The 14,206-nt window shown below is 44.4% G+C and overlaps 1 protein-coding gene across 2 annotated transcripts in view; it reads left to right on the forward strand.

The window, feature by feature from the left end:
* The first annotated feature begins 2,787 nt into the window (after window positions 1–2,787).
* LOC108715242 (cyclic AMP-responsive element-binding protein 3-like protein 1) overlaps window positions 2,788–14,206 on the forward strand; it is a 35,058-nt gene continuing 23,639 nt past the window's right edge. The window contains exon 1 of one of the 2 annotated variants that reach the window (XM_018260215.2): window positions 2,788–3,812. In XM_018260215.2, coding sequence (XP_018115704.1) covers window positions 3,720–3,812 — 93 coding nt within the window. In that variant the 5' untranslated portion in view covers window positions 2,788–3,719. The remainder of the gene's footprint in view (window positions 3,813–14,206) is intronic. The other variant, XM_018260216.2, reaches the window with a different exon arrangement.

Below are 14,206 nucleotides of genomic sequence, written 5' to 3' on the forward strand. Positions count from 1 at the left end.
ATTCTAGCCGGCGGGAAGGCAGTTCGGGGAGATTAGTTGCCACGAAGAAGAGATTTGTTTCCGGGCGACTAAACTCCCCGAATCTGCTCGTGTGTCTCTGCCCTAAAAGTAGCATGTACTACAATGGGATTCTAGCATTTCTGTGTCAGTTCCGTCGATTGTATGGCCTATGGCACTGAAGTGGTTAAAAAAAACCTCATCTGGATAAGGCGTCACTGGGACACCACAGGCTCTGCTATCATAAGGGTGGGGCACAGCTGAGATACATATCTAAATGGTTTCACTTTAAATCTATGTAATTTCTCCTTAAACCCTTAATTGGTTTGTGCCCATTATATTATTATAAACTTCTGGATTTGCTCCGCCCTCAAGGAAAAGGAGCCGGAATCCCTTTGTGCCGCTACCAATGAGCTGAGAATAATTTGTGTATTATGTCATATCAGCCAGATAGCACTGCACTACTTGTCCTGGTCACACGGGTGGCGGCTTTATTAACAGGCAGTTAGATGATCTGTATAAAAGGCTTAGGTGTGTATTACCTTCACTTTAACCCTACAGGGGAAACAAGCCTGCACTAGCAGAAAGGCAAGGCAAAGGTAAATATTGTTCCATGACAGCTGGAGGGCTGCAGTTTGGACATGCCTTGTGTATATACTGCACATATCTAACCATGCTATTGGTGCAGTGGGGGGTTATTCACAAAGGGGAAGTAAAGCAGGTTGTATTCACAAAAGCCTTAATGAGGTTGTTTGCCTTTAAATTAACTTTTAATATGATGTAGAGAGTGATATTCTGAGTCAATTTACCATTGGTTTTCATTTTTTATTATTTGGGCTCTTTGAGCTATTTAGCTTTTTATTCAGCAGCTCTCCAGTTTGCAGTTTCAGCTATCTGGTTGCTAGCATCACATTTCCCTAGCAACCATGCATTGATTTGAATAAAAGACTGGAATAGACAGTAACATAACTAGAGCCCACGGAGCTCTGTAATAAAAAGTAGCAATAACAAAACATTTGAAGCCTTAAAGAGCATTTGATTTTTAGAATGGGTCAGTGACTCCCATCTGAAATCTGGAAAGAGTCAGAAGAAGAAGGCAAATGATTAAAAAAAAATATTAAAGTATAAATAATGAAGACCAATTGAAAAGTTGCTTAGGATTGGTCATTCTATAACATACTTCATGTCAACTTAATGGTCAACAACCCCTCTAATTTAAAACATTTGACAAATTGGTGTGAAATGCCAATAACAGTACCATTATTAATCAAAAGCAAGTGTCCAAAACATAATGAAAGGAAGAAAATACTCACAGTTCACCCCAGTCCATGGGTGCATGAAGTCTATAACAGCAGAGTTTTCTCCAAAAGTAAAGACCAAAATATAATTAAAAATTCAAATCAATTATTAGGACATACAGGTGACAGCCTGACGTGTTTCGTGCCTACTGGGGCACTTACTTATAATATAAAACTCACAATATTTTGCTGTTATAAACCCCTCTAATATACCTTCATTTCATGAACTGCCTGGTTGCTAGACTATATTGGACCACCAGCAACCAGCCAAGAAGCCAAAAGATAAATCATCCAAAAACCATTAGAAAATAAAGACCAATTGCAAATTCTCTAAAATGATCCCTGTCTCTCCAGGGCCACTAACCGCAGGCAGATTCCCCTGGCCAGGGGAAGAGGGAGCACTATTTGGTTTGTTTGTGATTTGTAGGATGTACTCCTTTGTCCATGGAGCTTACACCTTTTAAAAAGTTACACCCCCTCCTCCAGTCTTTCCAATTATACCTTAAAGGATTTAAGGGCTATTCCACACGGGGAGATAGCCTTGCGTTTGCGGTCGCGGCGACAAAGCGCCGCGCCAGTCGCCGCGACCGGCGCAGGCGACAGTTTTGTATGGGCGCCTATGTAAAAACGCCTGTGCTAACCACACGAGGCGATGCGCTTTTCAACAGTCGCCTGAAAATGCCTCGCCAGGCTTTTTCAGGCGACTGTTGAAAAGCGCATCGCCTCGTGTGGTTAGCACAGGTGTTTTTACATAGGCGCCCATACAAAACTGTCGCCTGCGCCGGTCGCGGCGACTGGCGCGGCGCTTTGTCGCCGCGACCGCAAACGCAGGGCTATCTCCCCGTGTGGACTAGCCCTAAGTGGGAGCAAAAATGGAAAAATCTGATTCCCAGTCTGTGATGGGTTGGGCCTTGGAAGGTGTAGGTGAAGAATAGGTGGGTTTTAGGGTCAGGGGCATTTCTATTAGTTGTATTGGCTGGATTATAGAGAAGTAGGGGTGAGCTGGCTCAGTTGGGGTTCAGCTGCACCAGATGCATCATGTGCATTTAATATTATCAAGAGAATCCAGCCAGGATAAGTAAAGGTATTGAATTAGACTGTAAGCTCCTATGCTGCAAGCTCCCATGTGAGGGGCTGGACATTCTCTGCAAAACCCAGAGGGGTTAATCTGCACTGTATCATAGAACAAAAAGCAACAGAACTGTCATATGTCACAGCTCCACAGACAATTTCAATTAAAGGGGAACTTCACCCCAAAAAAACAACAGTTTTTGGGAGTGGGAGCAATTAGTGGTGGGGCCCTAGGGCTGAGGATCATGTGACTAAAGAGCGATAATAATTTCCCAGCTGGTTCTGAGTTGTGACTCAGTAGTTGGTTCCTCGCAAGGATTTATTACAGGGTTACTTTAAGGGGGCGTGTCTAACGCCGGGGAAGTGTTGGTATTCATGAGGAGGCGGGGTTATTACGGCTTGGATGGCTCTCGGAGTTCATTCATATTAATGAGAGGGCGGAGCCTAAGATCTGGTTGCCGCTGACAGCTGAGAAGAGTCGCCGGGAGAGAGAGAGTCGGGCTGGAGCACAATCACTGGGACTGACCCAGGCAGGGAGAGCTTCCCACCCACCAACGAACATCATGTTTGGGATGAGGACTGGGCCTGCTGAGCCCAGCTGAACTAGGAGCTGAACCAAGAGCGGAACCAGGAGCTGAAGCAGGAGCGGAACCAGGAGCCTGCACCCCATTCCTGCCCGGGGATCCCAGCTCTCCGCTCCGCTGGAATAGAACCACTGACCCCCCATAACTCTGCACCACTGACCCCCATTCATTCAGCCCCATCTGCGCCCACTGCTGCTCACCCTTTAGCACCCCATTTGGCACCCCCCTAGCAATCCCCCCATCTCTCCCCATTCCTGACCCCACAGCCCCTCATACATTTCCCTTATTCCAGCATTTTCTCAACTTTAACCCCCACTAACAGGAATAATTAACTCAATAAACTCAATCAGACTGCCTCAGGCACCCAGTAGCACCCACAACCCTCCTACTACTTCCTCCCCTGCTTCCAGCCTGGGCAATCCGAATTACAAGGATCTTGGGGTCCCCCTGCTCTTCTTCATTTCCAGATACTCAGCCACTGCCCCCTTTATCAGTTCCATTGTCAATATATGAGCTGCATCACATAAAGCCACTACCCTATTGTTCTTTTAATAACCACTGTGCCCCCACATATTCACTGGGCACCAAACACCCACCCTGGTACTGCCCCTCTCACTGCAGTGTCCCCTGTCTCACACATCTTGCACCCCCAATTTACCACTGCACACTCTTTTCCCAGTCCGACCAGGACTTACTAATAACTTGGGCTCCTCATGAACTGTCAGCTTTGGTGACACCTCATACAGGATACGCAGGGTCACCTACCAAGATGGAGAGTGCGGCCCTCCCGCAGGACAGAACCTTCCACAGTCCTTTCCTGGAGCTGGAAGACTTCAGTGAGGCTGATTTCATGAACAATATGGTAAGAGCAGAAGCATCATGGGGACACAGAGAGGGGTCTGATAAAAGGTTCATTCGTTTGGCATCTTGGAAGCCAGTTGGTTACTCAGTGACCTTATACTGAAGCACAGGAGTGTTATAAACAGTCTGGTTCTGTGCAAGAGCTGGTAATTTGTTGATGGATACAAGGGTGATTGGAACCTACATATATTTTTCTAAATGCGTTAATATCTGCTTCTATATATATATTTTAGGTTTTAACTATCCTAGGCCCAACACATACTGGGTCATCAACACAGTAGGATAGCAGGTATAGTAGGGAGAGATGGTGTCTATAGTAACAGTGGGATAATAGTCTCTGGGAAGGGAGTGTGACTGTGGGATAGCAGGTATAGTAGGGAGAGATGGTGTCTATAGTAACAGTGGGATAATAGTCTCTGGGAAGGGAGTGTGACTGTGGGATAGCAGGTATAGTAGGGAGAGATGGTGCCTATAGTAACAGTGGGATAATAGTCTCTGGGAAGGGAGTGTGACTGTGGGATAGCAGGTATAGTAGGGAGAGATGGTGTCTATAGTAACAGTGGGATAATAGTCTCTGGGAAGGGAGTGTGACTGTGGGATAGCAGGTATAGTAGGGAGAGATGGGTGCCTATAGTAACAGTGGATAATAGTCTCTGGGAAAGGAGTGTGACTGTGGGATAGCAGGTATAGTAGGGAGAGATGGTGTCTATAGTAACAGTGGATAATAGTCTCTGGGAAAGGAGTGTGACTGTGGGATAGCAGGTATAGTAGGGAGAGATGGTGCCTATAGTAACAGTGGGATAATAGTCTCTGGGAAGGGAGTGTGACTGTGGGATAGCAGGTATAGTAGGGAGAGATGGTGCCTATAGTAAACAGTGGGATAATAGTCTCTGGGAAGGGAGTGTGACTGTGGATAGCAGGTATAGTAGGGAGAGATGGTGTCTTTTAGTAACAGTGGGATAATAGTCTCTGGGAAGGGAGTGTGGCTGTGGGATAGCAGGTATAGTAGGGAGAGATGGTGCCTATAGTAACAGTGGGATAATAGTCTCTGGGAAGGGAGTATGGCTGTGGGATAGCAGGTATAGTAGGGAGAGATGGTGCCTATAGTAACAGTGGGAGAATAGTCTCTCGGAAGGGAGTGTGACTGTGGGATAGCAGGTATAGTAGGGAGAGATGGTGTCTATAGTAACAGTGGGATAATAGTCTCTGGGAAGGGAGTGTGACTGTGGGATAGCAGGTATAGTAGGGAGAGATGGTGCCTATAGTAACAGTGGATAATAGTCTCTGGGAAGGGAGTGTGACTGTGGGATAGCAGGTATAGTAGGGAGAGATGGTGCCTATAGTAACAGTGGGATAATAGTGTCTGGGAAGGGAGTGTGACTGTGGGATAGCAATAGCAGGTATAGTAGTAGTTGGATAATAGTCTCTGGGAAGAGTGTGTGACTGTTGGATAGCAGGTATAGTAGGGAGAAATGGTGCCTATAGTAACAGTAGGATAATAGTCTCTGGGAAGGGACTGTGACTGTGGGATAGCAGGTATAGTAGGGAGATATGGTGCCTATAGTAACAGTGGGATAATAGTTTCTGGGAAGGGAGTGTGACTTTGGGATAGCAGGTATAGTAGGGAGATATGGTGCCTATAGTAACAGTGGGATAATGGTTTCTGGGAAGGGAGTGTGACTGTGGGATAGCAGGTATAGTAGGGAGAGATGGTGCCTATAGTAACAGTGGGATAATAGTCTCTGGGAAGGGAGTGTGTCTGTGGGATAGCAGGTATAGTAGGGAGAGATGGTGCCTATAGTAACAGTGGATAATAGTCTCTGGGAAGGGAGTGTGACTGTGGGATAGCACATATAGTAGGGAGAGATGGTGCCTATAGTAACAGTGGGATAATAGTCTCTGGGAAGGGAGTGTGTCTGTGGGATAGCAGGTATAGTAGGGAGAGATGGTGTCTATAGTAACAGTGGATAATAGTCTCTGGGAAGGGACTGTGACTGTAGGATAACAGGTATAGTAGGGAGAGATGGTGTCTATAGTAACAGTGGATAATAGTCTCTGGGAAGGGAGTGTTACTGTGGGATAGCAGGTATAGTAGGGAGAGATGGTGCCTATAGTAACAGTGGATAATATTCTCTGGGAAGGGAGTGTGACTGTGGGATAGCAGGTATAGTAGGGTGAGATGGTGCCTATAGTAACAGTGGGATAATAGTCTCTGGGAAGAGAGTGTGACTTTGGGATAGTAGGGAGAGATGGTGCCTAATAGTCTCTGGGAAGGTACAGTTGATGTGGAATAGCAGGTAAAGTAGGGGGAGATGGCAACATTATGTCCAACCAGTGGACCTTTTATTGTAGAATTCCCACCATGGACAATACAATTGGACAGTCCTTTATCTAAATAATAAGTCGGCTCCGGCAACCAGAGGCCCAATATGAATTGAGCCGTCGCTGCACCACTAAAAATTTTGGGAAGCCATCCCCTGTTATTGTAAAATCAGACAAAAACTAGTGTCCCCCTTGGGACTTGGGTGTCTGTCATTTTCAGTAACTGCGCAGGGAGAGTGAATTATTGAGTTTTCCACCCTGGCTACATAAACACCCAACGAGCCTCTCTGGTCTGACTCGTGCACCTGTTACATTCATTTGCAGTTAAAAAAGCTGCCAGTACAGCGCTGGCCAAATGTCCCAAACTTACGCTCTTCCTTCGAATGTCTTTTAAAGGAAAAATGTAATTTTTTTTAAAAAATTGTGGTTTTTTTCTGCTATTTATTTATCTATTTATTAGTTACCATTGAGAATGCATGATATTCCTGATGATTTTCCCTTAAACAAAATCATTACATACAGGCACATTTTGACCTTAAATTGTTTATGTTTTGGGCCAAAATTCACTGGTTACGGGTGGTTTCCATGAAAGAAACTGATTGGCTGCGGAGTTCGGTTTCGTTGCCTCTCCCATGTGCCATGTGCTTAGATGGCAAATTCTTGGCTCTCTATGTTGTTTAATTAATACTTATGGGCCCCATCTGGACCTAAAGGGGAATCTGTTTCGGTACAACACCAAACATAGGGGGGATGCAATACCAGTCATAACGTTTGCTCCTGGTCAAGTAACGTATAGCAACCAATCAGATATTTTCATTCAAGCTGCAGTTCAATAAATGCAACCTGCTGATTGGTTATTATGTTTAAGCCTAAGCAGCCCTGAGCCTATCATCTCTCTTTAATTTGGCCTTGGGCCCCTTGAAAATGTTTTTCGTATGGGGGGCTGATTTATAAACGTAAGTCTTAAAGTGCACCAGTGCAGTGGCGTAACTAGATGACACTGGGCCCCCAAGTTACATTTAGGGCCCCCAACATATCCAGAGGTTTTACAAATATATGTTGCAATTGCTCATTAATTAGGAACTCATGGAGCACCCTCTATCTCCTGGGCCCCTCTGCAGCCGCAGGGTCTGCTTCGTCTGTAGTTACACCCCTGCCTATAATGACCAATCAGATCTTTGCCTTCATTTTCAAATAGACTGTTTAAAGCTAATGGACGATTGGTTTCTATTGGCAGCTGCCCTTGTGCAATTTAATACATATACTAGTATAGGAGCCAAATTTCCAGTTTAAAAAAACAGAAATGTGTTTCTTAAAGGTACCAGGAGCAGCTTTTTGCTTTTTTTTAGCCCTTGTATCTCATTGGTGCAGCACTTTATTCTCATTGGTGGAGTGACCTTATCTCCTTATTATAGGCACATGGATCCCTAGAGGCATTAGGGACTTTGTTTTAGACCTAAGGATACAATGACGGTATAAAACTGGGGATGTGGACATGTTCCTTTTAGATTGAAATGTATTTCCCAAACAGAAACTGTCATACACGTAATAAACCCAATAGGCTGGTTTTGCTTCCAATAAGGATTAATTATATCTAAGTTGGGATCAAGTACAAGCTACTGTTTTATTATTACAGAGAAAAAGGAAATCATTTTTGAAAAATCTGGATTATTTGGATAAAGTGGAGTCTATGGAAGATGACTTTTCTGTAATTCAGAGCTTTCTGTATAATGGATTTCCAGATAACAGATCCCATACCTGTACCCTCGTGTCCAATACAGTAAAAACTGCTGACTCAGGTCCTCTAGACCAATCGGCAGCACATCGGCACATGTATGGGGTCTGCCCAACTGACAACTGGCCTAAAATCAGCAAGATATTGATCAGTCCCAGCCTTTGTCTTTACATGGAGCCCTGCAGTTCTGTATGGCAGCCAAGGGGTTACACAGAGAATTAGATCATCATTAGAGTCTACATCATTTTCTTTTTAATTGCCCTACAGCTGCACATTGCATGGGGCTGGGAGGTCACACTAACTGCCAGATGCTGACGGCTAATGACCCCATACCATGACCTCCTGCATCTCTCTGCTTGTAAGAACATGGTCAGCATGGGGGGGGGGGGTGACTCTGACAACTCCCGGCACCCGGGGACCAGTGCTTTTAGCCTTGCGTGAATCAGAGGACACCTCAAAGATTCCGCTGTGAGCAGACGGTGTGTCACGCAGGGTCTGTAGCGCTGCTCATTGGCCCATTACAGGACAGAGAGGAAGGATAATGGGATGCAGCCTTTGTGTTTCCATTAATCCGGCGCTGTCCAACTTTTCCCATGTTCTGGGCCAATTAGCTGACACACTCTGTGTTCGAGGACTGGATTATATCAAAATGATGATACATAATCTGTGTAGCCCACAGGCAGGCAGGGGGCTGTAAAAATAACTTGTAGGACCACATCTGACCTCAAGTTTGGCTACCATAAACTCATTGATTCATTTGTCTCCTTACTGCCTTCCCACACCCTTTGTTCTCAGAAGCAGATACAGTGAGCTCTGTATAAACAAAATTCTCCTTTCCCCTAGCTGCAGCCTGTCCTAGGCTTATAGATAAGTGGGAGTCCATTTTAAACTGGGGACGGGTAGGGGTGCCACTAGTGATGCACAAATTTATTGGCAGGCACGGATACGAAGTGAGTTTCTGCACTTAGCGACTGTGAATGTGTTCGGAAAACTACTGCGTCAAAATTGTCGCTCATCAAAATTAATTGGACGCCCATTGACTTTAACACCTTTAGACAGTTGCGCATGTAAAAAAAATGTTGTGCGCATAAAAATTGTCGCACGTCAAAAATTTTCAGATGCCCATTGACTTTAATGCATTTGGACAAAAGAGTTGCGCGTATAAAAATTGTCGCTCGCGCCAAAATTATTTTGATGCCCATTGACTTCAATGCTTTTTGCAAATTTTTCAGAGTTTCGTGAATTTTTTTCAGAGTTTCGCAGATTTTTAGGCAAAGTGAAACAGGACATATTCGCTCATCATTAGTTGCTGAGTGGTTGGAAAAGTATTGCTGGTTTTCAAAAGTCTAAAAACAGGGCAAGCCTATCCCTGAATCTGGAGCGATTTGGCCAATCATGAGCCACCGTGTCACTGGCGCCCCCCTCCACATCACTGGCCCGCCACTCCGTCTCACCGGCCTGCCCCTCTTTGTCACTGACCCGCCCTCTTTCTTCATCAACCCTACCTCTGACATCACTGGTGCCGGGGTCAAAGAAAGGAAAAGGTGGCAACCCTAGGGAGGGATAATCTTAAAGGGCACCTGTTGGCAAAAATCATTTTCCCCAACAAAAGGTGAGGGCACTCCGGTTGGGGGTAACCGTAGTTTTTTTTTTAAAAAATTGCCCCCCACCAGCGCTAGGCAACCCATTCCGGAGGGAGCTCCCGGTACGAGCGGCCATGTTTGGGCACACACATGCTGGTTATGCTCATGCACGTGACATCAGAAGCTCCCTCCCGGTGCGAGTATCCTAGCACTGGCAGGGGTCAATTTAATAAACTACTGTTACCCGTAACCGGAGTGGGGGGCTCTGTTAGCTCGCTCCTTTGGTTCGGGGATAATATTTTTGGCCCTTTAAGACTTGACGCCTGCTCCTCCCACAATTTGATCTGGAAAAAGAACAGGAGGTTGAGAAATGAAAGTACTTTCGGTTTCACTGGCTGGGCGGCTTAGTGCCAGAAATAGAAATACAATAGGCAAGAAGTGAGATCAGTACAAGACTTTATTCATTATTGTTGAACAATAGGAGCAAACCATTCAGGCTTAAGCCCCCAGCTACTGGCATTAAATCGGTGCCCCCCAGCCACTCCTCTTGGTTTCTTTATGGGGGCACAGCCCCACACTGTAGGAGCCAATGTCTTTGGGGTCCATAAATGCCTAAATTAAGAGTTAACCCATGATGTAGGTCAAATTTTGCTACAGATATAAACCAGCATTGCCCGAGCCGCTCGTTGTCCTTGTGTAGATAGGAGGGCTTGCAAATTGCTCTTTGATAACATGCTGGACTATTTGCTACTCTCCTAGTAACCCATAGCAATCTACCAACAGTTACCATGTATTGGTTAGTTGTTTAAAAGCAAATATCCAGTGTGGTTGCTATTGGTTACTAGACTCAGGGAAACTTATATAAACGTGTACAATGTCCTTATATTTCACATTATTCACTATATTATTCAAATCTAGAGACAGTGCCAGGACTGGAGGGGTCAAGAGATTCTACAAGAATTAGGGTAAAAAAAAGGGTCAGTAAGTTTTTAGATGGATTTAAATGGGTTATTACCTTTTAGTATGATGTCGAGAGCGATATTCTGAGACAAATGGCATTTGGTTTTCATTTATCATTTGTGGTTTTTCAGTTATTTTTCTTATTATTCAGCAGCTCTCCAGTTTGCCATTTCAGCAGTCTGGTTGCTAGGGTCCAAATTCCCCTAACAACCTTGCATTGATATTAATAAGAGAGTGGATATAAATAAAGGAGGCCTGAATAGAAAGTAATAAGAAGTAACAACAACAATACATTTGCAGCCTTGCAGAGCATTTGTTTTTAGATGGGGTCAGTGAAAAAGGAAAAAGTCAGAAAAAGATGGCAAATATTTCAAAAACTAAAAAAATAAATAATGATGACCAATTGAAAAATAATCATTTTACAACATACTAAAAGTTAACTTAAAGGTGAAGCAACCCATTAAACAGACATCAGTATCTGTGCACTGCTAAATTATACGTCTATATGGGACTGATATTGAGTGTATTTATAATTATGGTAAAACAGTTTTGCTATACATATTAGTTTGTAGGCATCAGGGATGGAACTAGGGGTAGGCAGAAGATGTATGTGCTTAGGGCTCATTAGTGGTGAAGGTGGGGGTGATTGGCACAAAGCTCTTCTGTCACTCTAGCCTAGTTTAGTGCCCTGGAATTCCTGGAGAACTGGTATTGGTGAAGGGAGTGTGACTGTGGGATAGCAGGTATAGTAGGGAGAAATGGTGCCTATAGTAACAGTGGGATAATAGTCTCTGGGAAGGGACTGTGACTGTGGGATAGCAGGTATAGTAGGGAGAGATGGTGCCTATAGTAACAGTGGATAATAGTCTCTGGGAAGGGAGTGTGACTGTGGGATAGCAGGTATAGTAGGGAGAGATGGTGCCTATAGTAACAGTGGATAATAGTCTCTGGGAAGGGAGTGTGACTGTGGGATAGCAGGTATAGTAGGGAGAGATGGTGTCTATAGTAGCAGTGGGATAAAAGTCTCTGGGAAGGGAGTGTGACTGTGGGATAGCAGGTATAGTAGGGAGAGATGGTGCCTATAGTAACAGTGGATAATAGTCTCTGGGAAGGGAGTGTGACTGTGGGATAGCAGGTATAGTAGGGAGAGATGGTGCCTATAGTAACAGTGGGATAATAGTCTCTGGGAAGGGAGTGTGACTGTGGGATAGCAGGTATAGTAGGGAGAGATGATGCCTATAGTAACAGTGGGATAATAGTCTCTGGGAAGGGAATGTGACTGTGGGATAGCAGGTATAGTAGGGGAGAGATGGTGTCTATAGTAACAGTGGGATAATAGTCTCAGGGAAGGGAGTGTGACTGTGGGATAGCAGGTATAGTAGGGAGAGATGATGCCTATAGTAACAGTGGATAATAGTCTCTGGGAAGGGAGTGTGACTGTGGGATAGCAGGTATAGTAGGGAGAGATGGTGCCTATAGTAACAGTGGATAATAGTCTCTGGGAAGGGAGTGTGACTGTGGGATAGCAGCTATAGTAGGGAGAGATGGTCATACCTCCCAACTGTCCCTTTTTCTGAGGGACAGTCCCTCTTTTGACAGCTCAACCTGCAGTCCCTCATTTGTACTGGAAAGTCCCTATTTTCTCTGCACCGTACAGCCAGAAAAAGAAACAAAGTTTCTCACTTAATTTGCTTTTAGCAGAGACCACAGAACAGCTAACAGCTGCAAATAAGATACTTTGTAACAATTTTGAGATACAAAAAAAACCAGTTTAGATAAGGAGAAATATTTTCAAACTTTCATAACCTGCCAAATTTTGTAAAATGAACATGGTAATTAGGGGGTGTGGTCACAGAAAGGGCGTGGTCAAAAACATTTGCTGTTCTACGTGCGAAAAAAAATGTTGTCCCTCTTTTTACTTCCAAAATGTTGGGAGGTATGAGATGGTGCCTATAGTAACAGTGGGATAATAGTCTCTGGGAAGGGAGTGTGACTGTGGGATAGCAGGTATAGTAGGGAGAGATGGTGCCTATAGTAACAGTGGGATAATAGTCTCTGGGAAGGGAGTGTGACTGTGGGATAGCAGGTATAGTAGGGAGAGATGGTGCTTATAGTAACAGTGGATAATAGTCTCTGGGAAGGGAGTGTGACTGTGGGATAGCAGGTATAGTAGGGAGAGATGGTGCCTATAGTAACAGTGGATAATGGTCTCTGGGAAGGGAGTGTGACTGTGGGATAGCAGGTATAGTAGGGAGAGATGGTGCCTATAGTAACAGTGGATAATAGTCTCTGGGAAGGGAGTGTGACTGTGGGATAACAGGTATAGTAGGGAGAGATGATGCCTATAGTAACAGTGGATAACAGTCTCTGGGAAGGGAGTGTGACTGTGGGATAGCAGGTATAGTAGGGAGAGATGATGCCTATAGTAGCAGATATGTATAGTAGCTTATTGTTTCCCTGCCCAAACTAGTTTTTCACTAATCTCTCTCTCTCTTGCTTCACTTTATTCCTTTTCATTGTTACTTGTGAGTTTGCTTTGCTCCCCCCTCCTCCTCCTTTTTTTGTTTTACACTTTCGCTGCCCCTGTACAGATATTTTCCATCCTGGTTCACATATCCTGGAATCTTTTTAGTGACCAGACCATCCCTATGGTTAAACGCAAACACCAGACAAAGGCGATGGCCCTCTCGTCCAATGGGGCTCAGTCCTGGGCTGACGGAACCTCAGCAAATAGTCGCTGATTCCGGTGCTGATTAGCAGGGAGAGCTGCCAGGGAACAATCACTCTTGTTTCATAGCCGGGTGCCTTGTAGCTAACTATGATCAGTACAGCACAGGTATAGGACCTGTTATCCAGAATGCTCAGGACCCTGGCGTTTGGATAATGATTTTTCTGTAATTTAGATCTTCATACCTTGAGTCTACTAGGAAATCATGCAAACATTAAATAAATCCAATACACTGGTTTTGCTTCCAATATGAATTAATTAAATCTTAATTGGGATCCAGTACAAACGATTATTATTACAGAGAAAAAGGAAATCACTTTAAAAAATGTTACTTATTGGTTTATAATGGAGTCTATGGAAGACATCCTTTCTGTAATTTCTGGATAACGGGTTTCCGGATAACAGATCCCATACCTGTATTACTGGAAAGTCATTTCCCACAGATGTGATGTTAATTTGGAAAACATTATATTTTCACATCTGGGGGTTCAGGGCTTTCATTGAGGGGGGAACAAGTAGGAATCCTATCAGTTACCTATGGCAGTGGGGTCAGTTCAGTTCATGAAAAGGGGAAAATGTGGATTTGAGAAGGTCGCAGGCCTTTGTTTGTAACAGGGCTGAGCTGCAGTGAAACTCCTATGTACCTACATGTAGGCTCTAGGCAGGGACGTCACTACAGAGGAAGCAGACCCTGCGGCTGCAAGGGGGCCCAGCAGGTATAGGGGCCCCATGAGACCCTAATTAAAAGGATTCTGTCATAATTTTTATGATGTCGTTTTTATTTCTAAATTACACTGTTTACACTGCAAATAATTCACTCTACAATATAAAATGTCATTCCTGAACCAGCAGGTGTATTTTTTTAGTTGTAATATTGGTGTGTTGGTGCATCTCAGGTCATTTTGCCTGGTCATGTGCTTTCAGAAAGAGCCTGTACTGCACTATGGAACTGCTTTCTGGCAGGCTGTTGTTTCTCCTACTCAATGTAACTGAAGGAGTCGCAGTGGGACCTGGATTTTTACTATTAAGTGTTGTTCTTAGATCTACAAGGCAGCTGTTATCTTGTA

This window comes from Xenopus laevis, chromosome 4S (assembly GCF_017654675.1).
Source record: "Xenopus laevis strain J_2021 chromosome 4S, Xenopus_laevis_v10.1, whole genome shotgun sequence".
In the NCBI taxonomy this organism is placed as follows: Eukaryota; Metazoa; Chordata; class Amphibia; order Anura; family Pipidae; genus Xenopus; species Xenopus laevis.